This window comes from Medicago sativa, chromosome 8 (genome assembly GCF_051527215.1).
Source record: "Medicago sativa cultivar Bolivia chromosome 8, Bolivia_mono, whole genome shotgun sequence".
NCBI lineage: Eukaryota > Viridiplantae > Streptophyta > Magnoliopsida > Fabales > Fabaceae > Medicago > Medicago sativa.
In genome coordinates this window covers 18,681,269-18,705,165 of record NC_140756.1, presented here as the reverse complement: position 1 = coordinate 18,705,165, position 23,897 = coordinate 18,681,269, and the positions used below count along the sequence as shown (strand labels likewise).

The 23,897-nt window shown below is 32.5% G+C and overlaps 1 protein-coding gene, 1 long non-coding RNA gene, 1 other non-coding gene and 2 pseudogenes across 3 annotated transcripts; 3 read left to right on the top strand and 2 right to left on the bottom strand.

Moving 5' to 3' along the window:
- The first annotated feature begins 3,072 nt into the window (after window positions 1-3,072).
- Window positions 3,073-3,145, top strand: TRNAA-CGC (transfer RNA alanine (anticodon CGC)). The gene has a single exon. It is a non-coding gene; the product is annotated as a tRNA-Ala (tRNA).
- Window positions 3,146-3,498: 353 nt separating this feature from the next.
- Window positions 3,499-10,116, bottom strand: LOC146897530 (phragmoplastin DRP1B). The gene is made up of 16 exons (XM_085734553.1): window positions 9,824-10,116; window positions 8,690-8,753; window positions 8,436-8,540; window positions 8,120-8,221; window positions 7,959-8,009; window positions 7,791-7,852; window positions 7,518-7,608; window positions 6,899-6,963; window positions 6,211-6,405; window positions 5,988-6,107; window positions 5,834-5,904; window positions 5,502-5,727; window positions 5,016-5,066; window positions 4,639-4,867; window positions 4,003-4,142; window positions 3,499-3,898 (listed from the first exon to the last, which is right to left on the bottom strand). Exons 1-16 carry the CDS (start codon window positions 9,950-9,952, stop codon window positions 3,779-3,781), a joined length of 1,821 nt encoding a protein of 606 aa, XP_085590679.1. The 5' UTR covers window positions 9,953-10,116; the 3' UTR covers window positions 3,499-3,778.
- Window positions 10,117-15,098: 4,982 nt separating this feature from the next.
- Window positions 15,099-15,710, top strand: LOC146897529 (subtilisin-like protease SBT3; annotated as a pseudogene).
- A 1,994-nt stretch (window positions 15,711-17,704) lies between these two features.
- LOC146897528 (U1 spliceosomal RNA) lies at window positions 17,705-17,843 on the bottom strand (annotated as a pseudogene).
- Window positions 17,844-23,136: 5,293 nt separating this feature from the next.
- Window positions 23,137-23,618, top strand: LOC146897527 (uncharacterized). The gene is made up of 2 exons (XR_015024213.1): window positions 23,137-23,273; window positions 23,407-23,618. It is a non-coding gene; the product is annotated as an uncharacterized LOC146897527 (long non-coding RNA).
- The last annotated feature ends 279 nt before the right edge of the window (window positions 23,619-23,897 follow it).

The window sequence follows — 23,897 nt, the reverse complement described above, 5'->3', positions numbered from 1 at the left end:
CAAATTATTTTATGAACCTTGATTTTATAATTTTAACTGTCCCCAAAAACAATATTTAGGACCTCTCAAAAAACAATATTTAGATTTTCCATAAATATTATTAACCATGTTAAAATTCATATCTTTATTGACGTGGACAGTGCATCCGTAAAAGGTAGGAAAGACCTTAAAACTCAAAAAGCACCTACGAAGATAATTTATATTTGCCTCGCCCCAAAGGCTTGAACTTGAGATCTCTCGAATTTAAGACCTATTTTTTACTATCAGATCAAACTCTTAAAAGTTTAGATTTTTTGCTGTTTATGTTTGGATATTTTTATCCGAATACTTGTTACAACTTAATCATCGGTCGAGGAAAGTCAATGTTCTAAAGAAATTTTTTGAAATTACATACAACATTTGAGGCTGTTAGGGAGGACAAAGTGGGATTAGATTTGAAGGAAGCATCCCTACAGTGTTGTTCCTGGGGAGGTACAAACAACTCTATAGAGTTGGACCTCCAAAAGTTTGGGAGACTAAGGATATGGCGTGGTGGTTTAGCTTGGTTATAGTTTCCTTGTGGTTCTAGGTTTAACTCTCCCGGAATTTAAGTGATATTTTGTTTAGACCTCAAAAGTCTTTCTGATATTTAATTTCATCTACAAAACTCACATTTTCTGATATTTAATCTCATCTACCAAACTCACATTTCCAGTAGTTACTCTAAGTCAAAATTGGAATCCAAAAAATTGTGATATTTTGTTTAGACCTCAAAAGTCTTTCTGATATTGATATTTAATTTCATCTACCCAACTCACATTTTCAGTTGTTACTCTAAGTCGAAACTGGAATCCAATGAATTGAGAGCTTAAGTGACATTTTGTTTAGACCTCAAAATTCTTTCTGATATTTAATCTCATCTACCAAACTCACATTTTATGATATTTAATCTCATCTACCAAACTCAGGGTCAAAATCCTCTCCATTTATAACTTTTTCCATTTGTTGCAATTTGGAGAGAGATATGCACATAAAAAATAATGATGGTGGGATCCACTTAGTGATAGGACCCACCACTTATTTTTTTGTGTCTATCTCTCTACAAATTGCAACAAATGGAAAAAGTTATAAATGGAGAGGATCTTTACCCACAAACTCACATTTCTAGCTGTTACTCTAAGTCAAAATTGGAATCCAAAAAATTGAGAGCTTAAGTGATAGTGTTTTGTTTAGACCTCAAAAGTGTTTTTGATATTTAATCTCATCTGCCAAACTTACATTTTCAGCTGTTACTCTAAGTCAAAACTGAAATCCAATACTATCAATTTATTGGATTGTCAAGATCCCTAAAAAGGATTCAAAGTTAATGCTTGGCATGGAATGAGTTACTAGCGGAAATGAGATTCTTTTATTTATTTTTTAGGGGAAGATGAGAATATTTTTTGCATGAAGATTTTTTAGGGGAAGATGAGAATTTTTTTGTATGAAGAAATGTGGAAGGATATTTATTTTATTTTGTATAAAGGAATAATTTTTTTTGAGAGGTTGTATATAAAGGATAATCTATTATGATAATTTATTTTATTTTTATTTATGTTCAATTAGACTTGGTCTATTTATTTTATGTTCATGTTACACATGTTTTAATTCTAAGTCTTTCTAACTGCCCTTCCCGAATGTATCAGTTCAGGCATATTTTATCTATAATTATGCTTTGGTTTCCCTGAAGTAACTAATGTGAAACAATTCTCACAGAAACAAAGCAACACTTTATTATAAGCTATAATTGTTTTTCATTGGCAGCAGATTATTTTCTTACATACTTTATAATTTACTTTTTTTTTATTAGAGGCCTATCTTCATTATCAAAGCCGAGCCTCCAATTTTACAGGAACGACACTACATACCCACTATGGAGTTTCAAGTTAGGTGTACGGAGAATCTACCTCAATACTTTAGTGGAGGGTGTTTTGATGTTGAATTTGTGAAAGATAAAGATTGGGTCTCATCACAGCACAATTATAGCAGATATGATTTTCTCAACATATTTTCATAGATTTGTTGAAATCAATGAAGAGAGTGTGTACTTCGGAGTAAAAATGAAACAACAAAGTGCCTAACCGTTCACTATTTGAACTCTATAACTCGTGCAATATGAGTTGTGTGGTTCATGCATGCTTGAGGGACGATTGAAGCGGGAATTTTAAAGCTCTAATCATGTCCACACTAAGGACTGTAACACAATAATGAAGAATAATGTAGCACTATAACTAAAATTGTTATGGATACGAGAATTGTATAAGAATATTTGGGTAATGAAAATTAAATTTCATTGAAATTTTATATCTCAATTAGTTGGTTTTACATGTTTTTAACGTAAGTAAGATTGAAGACTCATCCGAAGACCTATGTAATAAGTTATAGTCTTTTCTCGATCTTTAATGTGAGTTTGGTATTGCAATGAATTTGTCAAAATTATGGTGAACCGTCTTGATTTTGTAAAAGCTATACTTTATTGCTTGATGCGATTTTGTCCAACCCACCGTAATATTAAAAAAAAAAAAACTTAATTTTGAATATCGTAACTTTTATACATCTCATACATGATAAAGTAGAAGAGAAATAGACTTTATAACATTTACCTCTATTTTGCTAAATGTTTCTTGAGAATTATGTAAATATTATTATTACACGTTGATTATAGAATCAGATAATATGATGAATTTTGCTAGATTTATGAAAACAAGTGGGTTGCATAAGAAATGATATACAAGTTCTTTCATAAAAAATACTCCATTTTTCACGAGAATTTCAAGATCTCTAGAACGCCATGATACTGAAATAATTAACTAGATGCATTTGTTTTTGGTTTTGAACATACTGAAAGTTATATATTAATTAGATACATTTTGTTAATTATATATAACTTTCAGTTATATTTATGTTGTAGAGCGGATACTGAAAGTTATATATTAATTAGATACATTTTGTTTTTCGCTCTACAAAAAGAATGTTAACATATCAACAATATCCGCTATTTGTTGTATAACAAATAATTAACAAAATGTTAAACAAAACAAAATTAACATCAAAGGGGGTGTAGCTCATATGGTAGAGCGCTCGCTTCGCATGCGAGAGGCACGGGGTTCGATTCCCCGCACCTCCAAATTTTCAACCATTTTATTAATTAAATTATTTTTCTCTATGTACCAAATTATACCCTTTTCGTGATGGAAAATCTGTGATTCTGTGTTCTAAATTCTAATTTGCCAATTTTTTTTTTTTTTTCCTTCCTTATATTATTTGTTTTGAAAATGCGTCACTGTACAAGATAAATATGAATCATCAAGGAATCCAAAGACTTTTGTTATCAATTATGTTTCTACCTTCTTAATAGTTTAGGTACAAATTATGATAATAATTACGTCCATTTAATCATTAACAAAGGTATAGTTTATTCCCTTCAATCCATCCAACTCAACTATATAACAATTTCAATTTGTCAAAAAAGAACCAACATAGATGAATAATGCATTATTAATTAACTAATGACAAAGTAATCAGTTAAATACAATTGAAACACATCTGCAACAAAACCATAAACCTCTCATTAGGCCAGTGAAATTGACTTCACTAATCACTGTCAAAAAACTACACTATTCCTGCTCTTATTCAACAAATAAATAATTGAATCATGAAAAAAAAAAAAATCTCCCTAAAAATAAAATAATAGAGCCTCTTTGCACTAAAGCCACATCGTTGAATTTCCAGAACTTGAACCAGTGGCCTTCTACTTTTCTCATGCAACTGCTTCGATGTCTGATTGTGCACTTCTGTATAGTTCAAGCCTCTTTGCAAGCGAGGTTCGACGCTGCATGATTGCTGGATCCTCATTCAACAATGAAGCTAGTTGTTTCCCCTGCAAAAGCAATGCACGTAAAACAAAACTCGCCTCATTTTTTTTATTATCAGAGATCATGCATATATATTTGAACCATCAAGGAAACAAGTATGGAAGTTTACCTCCTTTTTTCCTAAATCCGTAAAGAAGTGATCCAATAAACTCCGTTTAGCTTCGCGCACTTGACAATAAACTACGGACTTGGGAATAGTGTGTCTGAGAGTCCCACAAACCATGTTCACATAGGACAAGACTGTCGTAGCTGTTACGTACAAAGTAGTGTCAGTAAAGGAATAACGGGGAAAACAACGCCTCTAATTTCACGAATATGTGTGGTGTAGTAACGTAATATATGTTGAATATATACTTATAATACTAGAGAAAATCGTCAAGTTTGTTCTCAAACTCTCGGGTAATTTGGTCTCCTAGGTTAATGAAATTCTAAAATCCTTCTTAAAATAAAAAAATGCTCGATCACGTTAATGACAATTTTAGAGACTAAATTATGACCGATCCAAAATAACTAATGTAACTGAAAATTTTCGATTTCAACAATCATTTTAAAATTTTGTTGATTTGATAACCATTGTCAAGAGCTACAACTTCAGGGACTAAAACTGTGATATGCTCATGATATGTGTGTTGTGGTGGGTAATGAACTCATTTATTCTTTACTATTTGAATTATTAGGAATTTATGATAAAAGATTGCAAAGAAAAAAAAATGTTCCATGATGTTCTTAAATTACAGTTGCTTACCGATTCGACGAAGATAAGCATCGTTATATCTGTCAAAAAGTGAGACAGTTGGATTTCCACCCTTCTCTGCGTCTTGGGGAAGTTTGCGAAAAAATTCAACGGTCAAATAACCATATTCCATGTCTACCAACAACAGTGTTGCTTTCTTACTTTCTTCTTTCATCCTCTCCAATGATTCAATAGCTGCGTTTCCGAGTTCTGCTTTCAAGGTGGGGTACTGCTTTAATTCCTACAATCAACAGAAAACTGCAACCATTAAGACACTAGAAAAAATACACCAACTTCAGTCTTATGCTAAATTAGTATAAATCATCTGAAAGCTTAAACATGTAGAGAACTATACACAGAAAAGATAAAATAATTAATATGCTACTTGCCATTGTCTCACTCATAGACTTATGAATCAAATCCTTCAAAATTCCATGAACCTGAAACATTATAAAAGTAATGTATCAAGTGAATAACAGAACACAAGACTAAATTTTATATCTATTTTCTAAATAATGTAGTCCAGACTAAGCTTTTACAGATGTTAACTTTGCCAGCGAAAGAAATGCAAATTTTCTTTAAGCCTAAATGGCAGTAACAGTCTGATTTTTTAGCTACTCATGTAAAAAAAGCAAGGATGAAAAAGTGGACCACAATTTCCTTACTATAGTTTCTTTAAAAGAGCATGTTCAAAATTGGAATGCACAACCAAGGTTTTAAAAAAGGGTCTGCATCCACAATTGTCGCCTCAACGTCAAAGTTTTTGATGTATCCGTAACCACATTGCAACCATAACTATAGCCGGTATCTGATTGGATTTTTCGCTACATCAAGGGATGCGCCATATCAAATTAGTTTTTTATATAAATATGTACCGCGTCAACAGCTGCTTCAGCAGGCCCCCTAATAGATACTAAGCAAGACTCAATAAGACGCCGGTATCCTTGCTCAGGAGCGATAAGATGAGGTTGATACCCATCAGCTTCAGTTATTAGTTTCCGCACATTGTCCATTGATAGATGTTTGTCAAACTGCAGTCTTTTTAGAGCTGCTGGAAATTGATTATCAAATACTTGATAAATTTTCTCACCACCGGACCGTCTGTGGACATTCAAGCATTTCCAAGGTTAAATAAGATCTCTCTGCTATGAAAGAATTATACATTAATTCATATTATAGACTAAATAACATAGGAAAAGGAACATACATGCCATCAAGACGGTCCTTAAAAATTTGATCAAAGGTTCGACATATTTCCATTATCATGTACAGCTTCCCCTACAAATGGAGAAAGAACATAAATTCTTAATTCACTTGTAAATGCAAAAGGGAGAAAGAGGAGGGGGGAAGAAGTGGCTTACTCCGGTATCAGCAGCAATAGGTTTTCCAATACGGTTCAATTCTGTCTCCAACTCAATAATTGTCTTGTTAATAAGTGATTGAAGTCCTGGAATACGAGACTTGATGACAGTTTCCAAATGCTGAAAAGAAATTAATCATCAGCGATTTTGGAAACAATAACTTGTTCCTCGGGAAATGTCCATTGAGTTTCAAGTATTACTTTATGATCACAAATCGACATACCTTAGATAGAACCTTTCCTAGATGCACAGAGCCCATTCTCGGAGCTAGATGTCTATATTCTGGGGTATTAGCAAAATACTCATTTTCTCTACGCCGAGCAGCAATCATGTCAACATTTTTGTTAATATCAGCTTGGGAGCGATTAACAACACCAATCCAAGGAAAATTTAGCTTAAATGATTTCCCTTCAAGGATCTAGAAAAGGAAACAATTCGAGGAAGTCAGTTTATAAACTTGACAGATTTGACCAGTGATTTAAGTTTAGATGCCGAAATCTGAATTCCAAAGTTTGTGTGATTCTTAAGTTCTATCGCAATTGTAGAAACATGTAAAAGCAAAATTTACGCCAAAACATAACAGCACCTAAATAAGTGCAAGATATTTTATTCACATAAATTCCATATTCCATTCCAGTGTGTAGATATCAAAGTATCCAACATAAGGAAAACAAAAGTTTTTTCAATCACCAAATGATGTTACCTATAACCTATTTGACAGTTTTCTAACACAGTTTCAAGTTATACTCTACGAAGCATGGAGTCTAACATAGACACACTATACACGACACAAACATGTCCACGCTACTAATGTAGTATCAAAGGAACAGCAATTAAACGGAAAAAATTTATGAGGCAAACTTTTCAGTGTAGCCCGCAATTTTTGAATTGAGAGGGGACATAATGCTTACATCGACTGCATCAGTACCCTTGTCCATAAGATCAATCTTTGTCAAAACTCCAAACGTCCTATCTCCTGAAGAAAAAAAGTCGAACAATATTCACATAGTGATCTTTAGCCAAGTAAGTAATCTCATTATCTAATCAATTGCTTGTAATAGTATTTTAAGCTGTCAGCTTATATAAAGGTGAAAGACTTGTCATATAATAAATAAATAATATAACATCAAGTCATTATTGACAAATGAACAAGCACAAAAGTGTAAAAATTTATAACAATAGTGATGTTCAGTGAAGAGTTAACAGAAGAAACTAAAATACTACTGCAACAATCAAAGTCTTTCCTTACTGTGTGACGTCAGTTACATAGATTATTAGATTAAATGAAGTTATAATGCACAATAATCAACTATATATTTTGTACGAATATGTTCCAAATTTCCCGACACAAGAGACGTGATAACAATATGATTTGATGTGCAGTACAAGTTATGAACCTATGCTTTTATTTTAAACATCTATAGTTTCAGCTTTAGCTATTTTATAGAATTAATACAGTTAACTTCAAATAAAACATTCCTCCATACAATTACTTTATCAACAAAATCATGGCCAACAGCTTATTCTTACCTTTAGGATCTACTTCACGGGAAATCTTAATTGCATCTGAGGTGGCAATGTCTTGATTAGCAGGAGATATTGCCAAAATGATGCAATTCGGCTGCAATAAGTGATACGTTATGGTACATTCATGAATTGCTTAAATTGAATATGAAGTTTTGCGAGCATTAAGCTGAACTTTTAATACAAATCTTTAATTTTGCCTTTAACATTTTTCACCTCATAACAAATAAATGTCCCCATATGCATCAGAAATCATTTAGTTTTATATAGAATCATTACCTTTTCGATAAATGCCCGAACCATATTTTCAATGTCTTGCACAATGCTCTCTGCTTGACCCTCTGTAATTTCCGGGCAAAATCATGACATTATCCCCATATTTATAATGTGGTGGTGCTTAGAAATTCAACCAACAAAGTAAATGACAACAATAGAATGAAAACTCACCAACTGCGACTTTTGTAAGTCCAGGAAGATCAACCAATGTCAAATTCACAACTGCCAAACAACAAATTCAATGCATGAAATTGATACTCCGATAACAACATTTACTTCTTTTAGAAAAAAGAAAGTTCCAAGTACTAACTAATAAGCTGCATGTAGCTCACCATGAGGGGAGTAGATACTCAGATGGATGGGAACGGATGAAATACCCTTGGAGCGACCTGTTTCTCTATCAGTCTCATCAGAGATCTCCTGCCTAACGGCAGCTACAAAACAGGCGAAATTAGTAGCTATTAGAGAAACAACAGCAGTAAAGAATATCAAAGAAAATGCAAATATAGTAACATTTCCAGTACGCAACGTTTTAACAAAAAATGGATGAAGTTACTAGTTAGTATTCGCTATACCTTAAAGGTATTAAGTGTAATGTAAGTAAAACCATAAAGTGAGTAAAAGGAAATCTTTTATGTATGAGAATACCAAAATCAGTAAATCTTTTCCTTGGAGCATGCATAAATTCAGCATATTCTCTTCCTTCATCAATCTTGTGAAGCTGCAAAACAAGAGGACGTCGAGTAACAATCCCTGCACACAGAAACAGGGTTAAGTTATCCAAAACTCGTATCATGGAGAGTGAGAAAGACGAGAAGCAAACCATAAAGCTGTATAGTACATGACCAAGTAAAAACATACACACATATATATACACCAATTAATTTAGCATATTAAATTACCGGATCCACGAGGTAAAAAATCCTTTCCAACAATACTCTCCAACACTGAAGATTTTCCAGAACTCTGCAAAATTAAAATTAACGGATAAATCTATTTGAATATGTTCACTAGAAACAGGAAAATAAAAAGGAAACACTAATATACTTGCCGCATTATAGTATCAATTCCACAAACATGTTATGCTGGAAATTTTATTTACACTGGAAATGTACTTGTTAAACTCTAAAGAAGTTGATTCATCTCAGTATTTCTTCATGTTGTTAAAATTATGATAAAACACCTACCAACAATAATTTGAAAAAGTAGAACAATTGAATGTAACCACATGTTAGATACTGACAACGATGCATCTGCAATGTGAAGTGTCGGTGCTACATAGTAAAAAAACCAACAATAAATAGAAAAAGGTAGCAAAGTTGATAAAATCCAAATACAAATAGATTTAGGCCTTGTTTTGATAAACAACTTATTTTCAGCTTATGGCACAAGCGCGTATGTATTATCTATTTCTATGACAAAAGATAAAATAAAGTTTTATTTTTTCGTATAAGTTATAAGTTGTTTTCATAAGCTATCTTGGAGAACTTATGAAAACAAGCTGAAAACTTCTTATGAACAATGCCATAAACTATTTTCATAAGTTCTCCCAAACAATCTAGCAGAACTTACGTTAATCGATAAACTCAAATAAATCAATCCAAACAGACCCTTACTATATACTTACTTGTTTCGTAGGTAAATATTTATGTAATAAGTACCAATGCGATCAGGATCATTATGTAAAACAAATAACAAATGAACATTGCGTTGCAATATTTGATGAACCAATACATTCTTAATTTAACAAGAATGACAGAAAACAAATTGCGAGAATTTCAATTACAAATTAAAAACATTGAAATGAAAACATTACCATGCACTAAAAGAACGTAAGTTAAAATTTTGAACAAGTATTGATTATGAAACATTGGCACACACACAATTTTGAAAAAAAAATGAATTAATTACATGTAATTACATATGCAAGTGTGTGATATGTGTTAGACACCAGACATGCTTTCTATCAGAAGTGTCGGTGCATAATAAGAATCATTCATTCTAGACGGTAAAAACTTTTAGATCGAGGGTAACACCTGCCCTCCGACGACGGCAATGGAGGGAAGAGCGTCCCAGAGAGTAGGCAAAGCGCTCTCCTCGCCGTGATCGCCGAGTGCGGTGCAAGCTCTCTGTATTTTGTTCACCAATTGTATGAGATTCTCCATTGTCTCTCTCACACGAAGCTTTTCAGATTGAATCACCAGATGAAGAAGAAGAAACTGTTGAAGAAAATTTCCAAATGTTAGTTACAAAATTTCCCGTGTTTTTTTCTGTTATATGTTTATTGACTACATTGCCCTTACTTCAGTGGTCCCTACTACACTTGCTAATAATTTTGTTTTATTATTCTTAAAAAAAAAAAAATTGGTTACATAAAGTTTAGAGCTCTAAGCTTACGTAAGTATTTACTATTTATAGATTATCTATTAAAGATGTTCTCACATTAAATATAGTTAGTACCCTAACAAGACACTATGAGATGACCATATTACAGAGACAAAGGAACTTATGCAATGGACAGGGTGACCAATCCAACAATTAGTCATTGGGATTGGATGGCCAACCTAAGGACTGACGTAGTTGAGGACAAGGTGCCATTCTCCACTCAACACATAGTACGATCTGTACCATACCCAATTGTTGCCACCTAAGAGCATACACATCGCCTGACAAAATGGGTGGTAACACACTGACCAATGCATTTGTGTCATAGTATCTTGGATAATTGGCATTGGATATGAGTAGCTAAACCAACCATAGTGGCAATGCATTACCACGGTTCTATTCCAGAATTTGTCAGACTTTGTATTACTTTTGAGTTCTTTTTCTTTTAATTAATATTTATAGCCCAACGGTAATATACATTTATTCAAGCCAACAAACTATACATTTCTTTTCATACATATTTAACTCATGCAACGGTAATATTTTTTTTTTCACTCATGCAACGGCTAATTTTTTTAACATATATATTTGATTATTTATCCTATTCCATGGTTAATTTCATTTAATTTTATTTAATATATTTTCGTATAATTTTCATTTAATTTTATTTATTATTTAGATATTTTGATTCATTTTGAGTATATTGTGTGATACATTTTATATATTTTCATTACACATTTTATATATTAATGTAAAATATAATTTAAAGTATATTGTAGTTGTAAGATAAGTGGGACCCATTTTAGAGTTTTAGAGGAGTGGTATGAATATTTAGAAAATGTAGTTGGGTGGTTTAAATAATTGGGAAGTGTAAAGTAATACTCCATCCGTCCCGGAATATCTGACCCATTTACTAAAAAAAGGTGTCCCAAAATAACTGAACCATTTCAATTTTCAATACAACTTTCATCATTCCCAATACAATATAACTCTAATTAATACTACTTTCATCATTCTCAATTCAATATATTCCACTTTCCCCTTTATTTATACATTTTTCTTAATCTATGTGAAAAACCAAACTGGCTCAGATATACCGGGACGGAGGGAGTATAATATATTATGTGGGTCCCATTTATACCACCCATTTGGGTGGCATGGATGTGGGTGCTCTAAGAATATAATATACCTTGAAACTCGTGTCTCCTATGAAACTAGAGGCTCGACTCTCATAGTAAAAATAGGTCCCTAATAAAAAAGCGCACAATTTTTTTTTTTAAAAAATTAATCTTCTATTTCAATTGAAAATAACATTCGTATAATGATTATTTGCCACCGAAATCAAAATTAACAATTTTTTTTTACTAGAGACGTGTTTTTTAACTTATAAATAGAAACATGGAACATGATTTTTTACTTAGAAATTGAAACATAAAACATGTTTATTTTTCTTTTTTGAGTGGGGGTGGGGATATTGAGCAATAATTTTTTTTATCTTGAGGCTCATCCATTTGAAAGGTCCGGCTCGGTCGAGCTCTTTGCACTCCCCAAAGAACGGTCCTGTGGGCATGATAATAATGGATAGGATCTTAACTCATGATAATAATGGGAGAGCCTAGAAGCGGATAAAATCCCAGAGGAGACACTAAAACATGGACTTAATTTCTATGGTAAGAGATCATTCACTACACAATCAAAGAGAAATGCTAGGGGAACAATACGAAAAATGCAATTTTACTTTTTTATCTTCGTTGAACCAGACAAAACCCTAATGAAAATTTATCATATATTCTCATAAGAATATATTAAGGCAGCTTAACTTGCAAATTCATAAACAATTCTTTCATGTTAATAATATTTTTTTTTTACCATATCTATCCTTGTCTTTAACTATGAACATTTTAAATCAAAAATGTAAAATTTAAGAAATAGCTCCCTCAAAAAAAAAAATAGAGAAATTTTTATTTAAAGTATAATATTTAATTTGGCACCTGAAATGGTACTAATTTTAAAGAAAATTTTAAAATATTGATAATCTGGAGGACTTGGTTGATATGAACATGCAGTCCTACAATTTTAGAGACCGAATTGAATATCAACCCTATTTTTATTATACATTTGTCTTGCGTATGATTTTTATAATAAATTATAATTATTTTATTACATTAAAATTTAGATAAATACTAATTGATTTATTGATACCGTTTGTCTCTAACCTTATACTTGCTTGCTTGATTACTTAAAACATTACGTTCAAATTATTGCAATTTAGTTTTTTAAAAAGAAATGAAATCCTAGGGTTGTGACGTACTCCAAGAGATACATAACTAAGGTTTAAGAAAAGGATTATATTCATAACATTAGTTTTTTTCTTTCTCAATTTGGGGTACTTGAATCGATTCAAACCCAAAATTCTATTCTTCGGTACTTTGACCTCAATTTCAACTAGAGAAATGCTAAAAACACTCTCTTTTAAACATTCTCCCTAACACTCACTCTCTTATTGGATGAAATTAATGTGTGTCCCACCACTTTAAGTGGAACCCATTTCCAAAGTATGAGACCCACCTTGATTTAAACCAATGAGGAAGTGAGTATTTGAGAGAGTGTTGCTAGCACTACTTTTTCAAGTAACTAATTAAAATACCAAACAACATCCGATTTGAGAAAAGAAATATTCCCATAAAGTTTAAAATGTCTAGATTATAATTATAATTATAATTTTTATTTTTGGGTTTAAGTATACAATTAGTTCGTTTTAACTAAAGAACATGCATACATACAGAAATATGGAAGAAACTTTTACCCAACTTGCAACATGGATTCCTACCCTACTTGAGGTAATGCAACATTTATTGTATCTATTATGTAAATAATTTTGTCTACTTTATAATGGTAGAAGTTTCACTCTCAAATGATATTTGTAGCAATTACAGGTCGCATAATTTTACTCTATGTCTTATCTCACTATACTCTATGAATTTGTTGCATCTTCAAGTCTTGTATGACCTATAAACCTATTCTAAAAGTCTTGTACACATAACAACAAATTATTATATAACATATTAATCAAAACATCAAACATGTAATTTGCATATTTTCATCATGTAACAATTATCAGTCCAACACTAATATGAATGCACCATGATTTTATTTCAAAATTAGAATCCCCAAACCCAATTATGTAACCCTTAATCCCAAAATGGTACAAAAAAAAATGTTTTAGACTAACAATATATCTCCATCAAACTATATGTAACTTAATTTTAGCTGTTAATAGAAATCAATTTATTAATTATTTAGAGGTTGATAAAAATTCTCTTATCAAAATTGAGAAACAATGAGTGACTATCTGTTTTATACTTAAGTTTCAAAGGAGCACCTATTGATGAGGAATGCTAGCAACACTCACTTTTCAACACTCTCTAGCACCCACTTTTTTATTGGAAGAGAAGGTAATATTCAAGTTGAGCAGGAAGAAGGACAAAATTAAAGGTCACTTTTATGTATCTATATAACTTGGATAGATGTGAAACATGTGGTTAAGATACCTATTGTAGCCAACACCATTAAATTGAAATCCTACATTTATATATTGTTATGACGATGAAGAGGTTATTACCATATAAATTAAGCGAAAAATGTAAACTAACTAAGGAAATACTTGATGGAGAATTTCCAAAATATATGTTTGGAATGTTACATTTGTTCAAATAGTTATAAATAGTAAGATTCATAAAATATAACAAGTTGATGGAGAACTTTGTTGTTGTGTTTGTCTTTACCCTTAACAGGATTTTTTTTTTTGAAGGAACCCTTAACAGGATGTTGTATGTTCGAAAACAACTTTCTATAATTTTTTAATTTTGTTTGTTAAATAAATTAAATTGACGGACAAAAACAAAATGTTGTAGTCAATAATCAAGAGATGATGTTTTTGTGTGAGAGGTGGAGGAAATGAAATGGAAAAGGGAAATGAAAAAATTGTGGCAAAAAAATAAAGGAAAGTGGGAGTGTGTGTGAGCGTGCGTGCGTGTCAGCGCGCCTATGTAAACCTGTGTGTGGAGGAAAATGAAAAATTGATTGGAGGGAACTAAAATTTTGGGTTAAAAAATTACTAAATAGAGGTGGGACGGGGAAATGGTAGATTAAATTTGGTTAATTATGTCAAATCTAAAATATTTATAAATTTGATAAAAGGTCTTAAAATATATTCAAATTTATAAATAAAGTATGTATAAAAATTATAACAGTTGTAAGACTTTTTTTTGTTTGGTGCAAATATAATTTTTTTACACACGCAGCAATGTTCTCAATTGAAATCATAGTAACTGATTAGCTACAATCGCAATATTTATAACCGTATTTGCATATTAAAACTGTGTTCACCATAATTCCTTGGTCTTAATCCATTTAATGAAGCATGACCAACTTTGAGTTTGGTCAAGATGTCATTTTTGGTGTGGTTGACTTTTTTGTTTGACAAGAAAGTGAAAGTTTAAGTAATAATGGGATGGTTATAATTTCTTCAAAATTGGAAGGTGAATTTAAAAATACCAACAATTTATATAAAAAAAAAAATCATTGGAGATAGGATTTTAAACAAATTGTTCTTGGATTTTTTTTATCATTAATACAACAATTGTGAATACTACACGTGATACATATGATTAAGAGACCCACACTTCAATAACAACATGTTGGAATCAAGTTGATGGTGCATCTTTCTTTGGTTATGTAAATGGAACTGGAAAAGAAATAATTACATTGTCTAGAGTAGCTATGCACAAGATTAGATGGGAAAACATGTATTTTTATCTAATGTAATAGCTTGAAAACCTATAAATGTATTTTTAAACAAATTGTTTTCCAACTTTTGAAAGGCGCGCATACTGATTGGAGCCATGCAGCTATAAGGTCAGCAATTATGACAACATCAACCATATTTGATAATGCTAAGAAACATATCAAAGACATCGGAGAAGGTAACAAAGTTGCAACTCCTCTTGCATTAGGAGCTGGTTATGTTGATGCCACTAGAGCGCTTGACCTCGATTTTGTTTATGACGTTGGTGCACAAGATTATGTTAATCTTCTCTGTGGACTTAACTTCACACCGAAACACATCACTACCATTACAAGATCCTCATTCAATGATTGCTCTAAATCTTCATTGGATCTTAACTACCTTTTTTTATTGCTTTCTTCAATGCTGGAAATTCTTCTTGGAGGACAATACAAGAGTTCCACAGAACAATGACCAATGTAGGTGAGGCACAAACAATTTATGTTGCCATCATTACTCCTATCAAAGGATTTCATGTCAGTGTTATCCCAAACAAGTTGGTGTTCCGTGAGAAGAATGAGAAGCTAAACTTTAAGTTGAGGATTGAAGTTGGAAGAATGACAAGATTAAAGAAAGTGGATTTCGGATATCTAACTTGGATGGATGTGAGTCATGTGGTTAGGAGTCCTGTTGTGGTCACCACCCTCAAATTTAAGTCCTAGATTTATATATTGTTATGATGTTGAAGAGGTTATTACCATATGAATCAAGTGAAAAATGTAAACTAACTAAGGAAACAACTTTTTACATTTTTTAAATTTTGTTTGTTAAATAAATTAGATAAACGGACAAAAACAAAAATATTAAATTAACAGACAAAAATGTAAAGTTTTTTTGAAGAAGACAAAAATGTAAAGTTATTGTCAATGAGATTAAGAAATGGCGTTTTTGTGTAAGAGGTGAAGGAAATGAAATGAGAAAGGAACTTAAGAATTTTGATGGAAAAATGAAAGAGGGAGGTCATATGAATCAAGGATCAACTGAGGATCAGGTATTTATTTGAGTCACACAAAAAAAAGAAAAGTGTGAGTGTGTGTGCGCGCGCGTGCAAGCGTGCACTCCTACGTAAATTTTTGTATGGAGGGAAAGGGGACAAACACCTATCAACAAACCATTGCAACTATTATGAATAATTGTGAATGTTATTACTAATTAACCGCTCGTTGTAACTATTGCTGAATGTAATTCTAAATTAATCATATGAAAATAAACACGGAAAAAAGTATAAAATAGACACGGAAATCATATTTTTGTGAATCAAAATTCTCCGAAAATAATTCTAATTTAATCATTTATTCTTTTTTTAGGGCACGACAGTAAATGAGAGAACTTTATATTGTGAACTATAATTGATCCTTGGTGTGAATATTCAAGTCACGAACTCACGATCAAGGATTTTAAAGTATCCTGATGGAGATTCGCTAGCATATCCATTTGCATCAGGTTGACATAAATTAGTGGGTGCTAATCGGAATTAAAACTTAAGTGTGTCGACACACGTTTTGAAACTTTTGTGCAATCTTCATCATGTTCATCTTCATCTTCTTTTTGTTCAAGTTTTGTAGCAATCGCCCAAAATAAGTTCTAACGATATTCAATAAACAATACTCATTTCTAAGTTGACTAAAACGGTTTAGTAGGATTCACTGTTATGTTTTTGTTATAAATAGACAATGATAATTGTTATCAGGAAGGAGCAATGGCATAAATATATACACAAACACATTCATTTGTTTCTTTGTAAGATTTTTTATTCTTTTTCTAAGCAGAAGAATTATTTTAACATGATCGTTTTCTGTAATCTGTAAACAGGAATGAAATCATCTTCCTTGCCAAGCAAGTTATCTCTGTGCATCTCAGAATTTGCAGCATTGTTGATTTTATCATTTAAGCTAGTTTTGATCTTCCACTGGTTTATCTGGTAAAACATCAGTGTTGCCATTTTTACAATCTAGAAAACCACTTAAAGCAATAAGATCTTTCTCCGTATTGTCATGAAGCTCCTGATTATTTGTATCAACCATATTAGGCTGACTTTCAGGCACTAACTACTACCTCAGAAGTATCATAGACTCTTCTCCTGTCATTTCTTGTATAACAAGAATCGATTTGTCCCCCAAATTATGCCGAACTATCTCATCAGTTACATTAACAAATTCAAAATGAAAAGAAGTATTTGCCTCTTTATCATGTTCCATTGGATTGATCTGCACCTTCCAAGATTTGTCATGCAAGGTATCGTGATTATGAAAATCCAGGGACTTGTTTTGCAAGTCACCGTCCTGTTGCACATCTGTACATTTTGCAACCTATTCTTTTGTCATCTGTTTTTTTTTTCTTCCCCTTTTTCCACCTTAGCATTATCATCAATTTGATTAGTAGACTTGACATTCTTAACCTGTTTTTTTAAGCAACAAATATAATAACAAATAATCACTAGACAATAATTTCACCCACAATAAGAGATGTAAATGAGCATCCATGTCTATGATATTTGTTGTAAAAATAAAGTTATATTTAACTAAGGATGTTTAACTATTTATTAATGGAAGGATTTTCCATCTTTATGGAGGAAAACACAGCTTCAAGATAAAAATAAAAAATTCTAAATTCTCTAGAACAAGGAATTTTGTCATCTCTACCACCAATCCATTATCTAAAAAAAAAAAAAATTAAACTATTATTGGAGGGGGCCGCGCGAACACAGGCCCCCACAACAACAAATTATGATACCTTAGATAGGCACCCCTCCGAAGTGCAATGGAGGTCACCAACCTAGGCCATGGACCTTCTTGATCATCCATTGACCCCTTCCAGGTAAGTATGTTGCAATGTTGCAAATACCTCTTTATTTATATTCCCCTCAACATTTCCACATGTGAACTCCGAGCGATGTGGGACAAATAATAAGCTATAATGAACTTGGTTAACTAACTAAATTCTCATGTATTTTATTTGCGTGTTACCAAACGAAGCTCTTTCCCCAGCAATGGTAAATGACTACGAACAGGTTGCTTCTGAGATATCAAATTCTTGTAAATGTATCTTTGAACATACAAGGTCCTATATATGATCAATATCTTACTGGTTAGCATATAGATAAATCATGTATAATATGCATGATGTGCCGTTTCCTCCTCACATCTAACCTATGAAGCAAATATACTCTTCAGATTAGGCGTCTTTTGGTGTCGGATATGTATCATGTCGGACACCGACACAACACATGATTGTATTGAATATGTTTTTTTCTCAAATTATTATCGATGTCGACGTGTCTGTGTCGTGTCCGTGTCTGAGTTTGTGCTTCATAGCATCTGACTTATGTATGATGTGCATGATGTGTAATTTCATCATTTTCCAGTTATTGATTGTAAAGGGCATGACACTATAATTCATAGATTGGATTCTCTAAGGAAATTTATTCATCTTCTATAGTCTATCCTACATCCTGTTTTTGGCTGATCAAAGCTATGTTCTTCTTTTGACCAAATCCACCAACTCTCAAAGCTAGACTAGTGACTAACCTGTTTGATCTCAAAGGGTGTGGGCAGGGGTTGGTAGACAAAGACTTGCTGTCATAATCTCTATTCAGAATGTATAACAACCAACATGCAGTTAAGGGATTCAAGTACTTTATATAAGTAATTAAGGGACTCAAGGAATATTGCACGTTCAACATATTCCTCACACCTTTGTAAAATTAGTCTTTTAGTACTGTGTTTATAATAACATGGTTATACAAATAGGGTGACATTTATAGTACACAACTAAATGTTTTTGTACCGGTACAAAAATGGTTGGAAATTGAAGTGCTAAGATGCTGAGCAATTGAGAGTGTTATCAAAAATAGCATGATAGTCCAAGTGATATTGCAAGACACGAAACAATGGATAGGTAAATCAAAAACTCTCGAGAATAGTGGTTGTGTTGGTATCATCAAATATTAGTCTTTCTTATATTTAGTTTGTGGCTATTTGATGTATGCACTTTGCTGTTGTGCCTTGTCTTTTTCTTTTTTAGCTTTCAGAGTTTTTGAAGACGATACACCGTTCAAATAAAAAAGAAGAATATGCTGCTGCGCTGAAGCGGTCTCTTGATGTTGAGGTGGAGCGGTCTTCTAACCTCCTACGAAGTGGCTCTCATACGTATAAGGTAAGTTTTTCTGAAAGTTTATGGTGCCTTTAGCAATGCTTTTGATTCAAGTTTAACTAGTTTCTTCGTGCATATTTCAATTATGTAGTACCAATATCTAAAGGAGCAGATTAGGAGTTGTGCCAAGTATAAGGGATTGCGTACTGCCTAGCTGATGCTCCAAATACTTCACCGGAGAAGGAACCGTTGGAGGCTGATATCAAGAAATTCAGGACAGTCAACAACTGATTGGGAGACTCTTATAGAAGATGTTACACCATGATAGTATTGAACCATATTCAGATGTTCCAGCTTATAGAAGATTGATTGGGAGACTCTTATACCTCAATACTACCAGACCTGATATTTTTTTTTGAAGAAAACTACCAGACCTGATATTACTTTTATAACTCAACAATTGAGTCAGTTTCTCAACATTCCAACACAAACTCATCACAATGCTGCCATAAGAGTTCTTAGATATCTCAAAGGCTCTCCAGGTCGTGGTATATTTTTTCCCAGAGACTCTTCTCTTCAATTTCAAGGTTCTTCAGATGCTGACTGGGCATGTTGCAAAGATACTAGGAGATCCATATCGCGACAATGTTTCTTCCTTGGCAAGTCACTTATATCTTGGAGAACAAAGAAGTAACTGACTGTAAGTAAGTCATCTTCAGAAGCGAGCTGCAGCTTCCTGTGAACTCCAACGGATCTTATATGTACTCAAGGATTTGCAGATCAATTGTCCCAAAGTTCCTGTCATTTATTGTGATAATCAGAGTGCAATCCACATAGCTGCCAGCCTCCAACTTGTGTGTTGTGGGGATATATTAATCCATGAGCTAAATAAGACTAAGAGAGATAGTTTTGATCAATAACTTGCAGTACAAGTTATCTGAATGTAGTACAATAAGTGTAGTACAATGTAGCTTAGCAGTACCATAACTATGTATACATATATCAATTGTACTTCAGATTTACACATTGAATAAGATGAATACACTTTTCCCTCATTTCATATTACTTTACTTTGTGAGTGGTTGCAATATCATTAAAGGTTGTCTTGTTAGCTTGGTGTTTTAATAGCAACACTTTATTGTCATTTACATTAGACAAGAAAATATATAGCTACAATAACTTAGTAAGTACTTGATTGAACTATACTAATTCAATAGCTTATGAAATATATCACCAATGAATTTCATAACCTAGTATATCTCGATTTCCAACTTTGAAATTCTTAGTACTAAAAGATTTGTTTCTAACCAATATATAATTGTGGTTGACATATACTGTTGATAATTGTCTCAAAATTGATGATAGTGGGTTTTTGAATTGAGTGATTGGCCTCTGGTAGTGGGTTTTTGCAAAATCTGTACTCTGTATTGCATATTGTGCTCCGAAAATATTTTGACAGTTACGGCTGCATTTGATTTATTTTGTAATATTGCTCAAAACCTAGAGTTTGTAGACTGATGTGAGTTTAGGAATTGAGTTTGTAGAACCTAGAAATGGAAAAGGTGAGACATTAGTGGATGATATTTTTGAGGTTTGATTGTCCAGAGTAATGGTATGGCATGTGAAATTTCTTTTTGATGAAAGTCTATTGTAGAGCCCTGATTATATTGGAACACACAGAAATACAGCTCTCTTTCTGTTGCATATTTACGACGCTATGAAACTTTTGAATTCAATTACTCCTGTTTTCCATTACGCCGACTGATAAGATACATCTATTTCATTTTAGACCTATTCTGGCAATTCTTTTCGATGAAACTATATATTTTATGGCTTCATTTCTTGTGTATTTCCAATGCTAGTCCTGTTTTGGTGTTTCTATTTTCCTTGTTTTGGTTCATAATATTTTTGATATGGTGAATTCTCTTTTCTTAAGGTTCTTTGGAATTTAGTTTACACATCAATAACTTCGCATCTACTAGTCATGTTTTCACCCTTTATTAAGGCTTTTGGTGATGTTAGGATGCAATGGAGAAAGCGATAAAGAACAAAGTTGCTAAAGCGGTGGTGCCTGCAATAGATGTTATGTTTCATGCTTGAAGGTTTGGAATCTCGTTGCAAAACTATATAGTAGCTGTGTCTGTTTTGTTGCTCTCATATAATGATAATGTAAAATTCCAATGCTGCTAAATGTCCAAGGCCACATGAGTTGTAATCCAACTGCCACGTGAAAAATTCCAACGAAATTGCTGCGCACTGTGTCTGTTTGGTACTCCAGACCTGGGCGTGCGCCTGTTTCTGGTTGTAAGCACAAACAGATCAGACCCATCACATGTCCTCCAAGGATGCGAACTGAAGAGTGATTTTCCATTGGCCCAAGTCTTTCCAGAGTTTCGAGTTTCTGCCTCAAATCATGTGTTGTAATAGGCTTGTCTCCTTTTTGCAGAGTCAGACGGCCATGGAGGTGTTGTCTGCATTCATTAATCCCTTTAGTGTATTCGCTTGTGAAATATTTACACAAACCGAATCACCTCTGATTGATTGTTGAGGGAGCTCGCTTGTTGGAACAGCACATGTGCTTGCAAGAGCAAATGTTCTCTGCTGCAACGGAGTGTGCGTCACCGAAAAAAGTTGGCCCGTGAATTTCCATGGGCAAATGCTCATTGAGAAATCATGAAACACCAAGAAACTCCATCACTTAATAACATTTTGAAAACAAACTAATCAATCAAATTCATATACTTTAGTTTCAATATATGAGCTTATAACAACCAAGAATGAGTGCTAGTTCACCAACTAAGTTTTGCTGTTTTGGTTCCTTCTTATACACCTCACTGCGAGGAAGCCAAGAAATTTTCAATGGAAGACGCGTTGTTAAAGGAAGTCAATAATCTTTCATGGAGTCTCTCGTAAGAATTGGAAGGTTCGATATGAGGCGAATATCGATTTGGCTTCTCTTTGTCACTCCATCGTATCCGTCAATTCAGTTAATTAGTTAGAGTATCTTCGGTTAGTTAGTTGGTGTTTATGTTTTTGGTTGGTTAGGGTTTTTGCATTTAACTATTACTCCCTCCGTCTCACAATAATTGTCTTTTTACCACTTCTTCTTTTTCTCAAAATAATTGTCACTTTAGAATACCAATGCAACATTTATTATTTTTTTTCCATTATTATACTCTTATTTATTGAATTTCATCCAACTTAACTACTCCACTAACTATAATTAATAAGGGTGTTTTAGTAAATGATACCAATTTTACCATCAAAATCAACACAATTAATTATTTCCTTAATAATCGTGCATAAACCTTAAACGACAATTATTTAGAGACGGAGGGAGTACCAAATTACCTTTCCTTTGTGTATAGAGATATTTAATGTTAAATCTTTATATTTCAAGGTATATTGATAATATTAATGAGAAGCGAATTTAGAAAACAGAAATGATATTTGTACAACTATTTTATAACAATTTTTGTGACAATTTTCTCTCTCATACCCACATTATATTTTTACTTTGGGAAATGCTAACCGGTGCCCCCGGGGCACTGGTTAAGGATATGAAAAAGGAAATTATATAGTAGTTAATACATTGAAATTGTGTAATTAATTTATAATAAAGTCAAAAACAGTTTCCTTTTATGGTAATAATTCTCTTTTATGGTATGCTTAACCAGTGCCCGGGGGCACCGGTTAGCATGACCCTTTTACTTTTCTATTGTTTTAGTTTTCATATCAATACATACTTTTCTTTGTAAAATTGTAGTTCTTCATTAGGTTGTCAAACAAATATATGTTTAAACAACACAACTATTTGAAAAAAGAGTAATAAATGCATATACAAATTTATAGATAGTCTTAATTATATTTAAAAACAAAACTTTTTTGTAAAGTAATCTTATAAAAGAGGATGGAGAGAGTAATGAATTGGTCAATGGTTAATGGTCAATGATCAATTAATGGTTGTCATTGTGGGAAAAAAATATATTTTAACTTGCATTTTATCTCTCTCACATAGTACTACATAAAAGAACTTATACTTATAAGTGCAGTCACACCTTTGAACTTTGAACCTTACACCCTTAAGAATTCTCCCAAAATCATAAACATGAAAACCCTCTTTTGTTTTTCCATTCTTTTACTTGTTTTCTCCATGAGTCTCGGTATGAGTTAAGATACTTCGTTTGTTTTGTACAATTTTTTATGAGTTAGGGGTTTTTGACTAAGCATATTTACATTTGATTTTTTTTTTTGGTTACATATTTACATTTGATTTGATTCTACTATTTATTGCAGGAAATCAAATGATAATACATGAGGGAAAAGAGTGCTATCGCCATGGACCTCGTATTTGTGGTGGAGGAAATCTTTCGTCGTGCATAGCATTTTGCCAAGATGAATGTAAAAAATTATATGTAGATTCAAAATGTTTGGCTGACGGAACTTGTTTTTGTAATTGTTGCTATGTTATATAATAATATATCCCCTCAAAAATAAATATATAATAATATTGGAAGGTTTTCACCCTTCATTTTTTTTTTTGACAAAAAAGGTTAGTTCCACCCTTCTAATGTGTAGTTTTATGCTCACATCAAATTTTGCCAGCGGAGAAGACTTTTTCACCTAAATTATAAGATTGTAAAAGCACAATTATTTATATGATTAAAGCATGGTAATTTACGGATAAAAAAAAAGCATGATAATTCACGATAGTTGGTAGATATATGGCCTAAAAAAAATTTAGCATTGGTTTCTTTGATAATACCTTTTCACCCCTTGAAATAAGG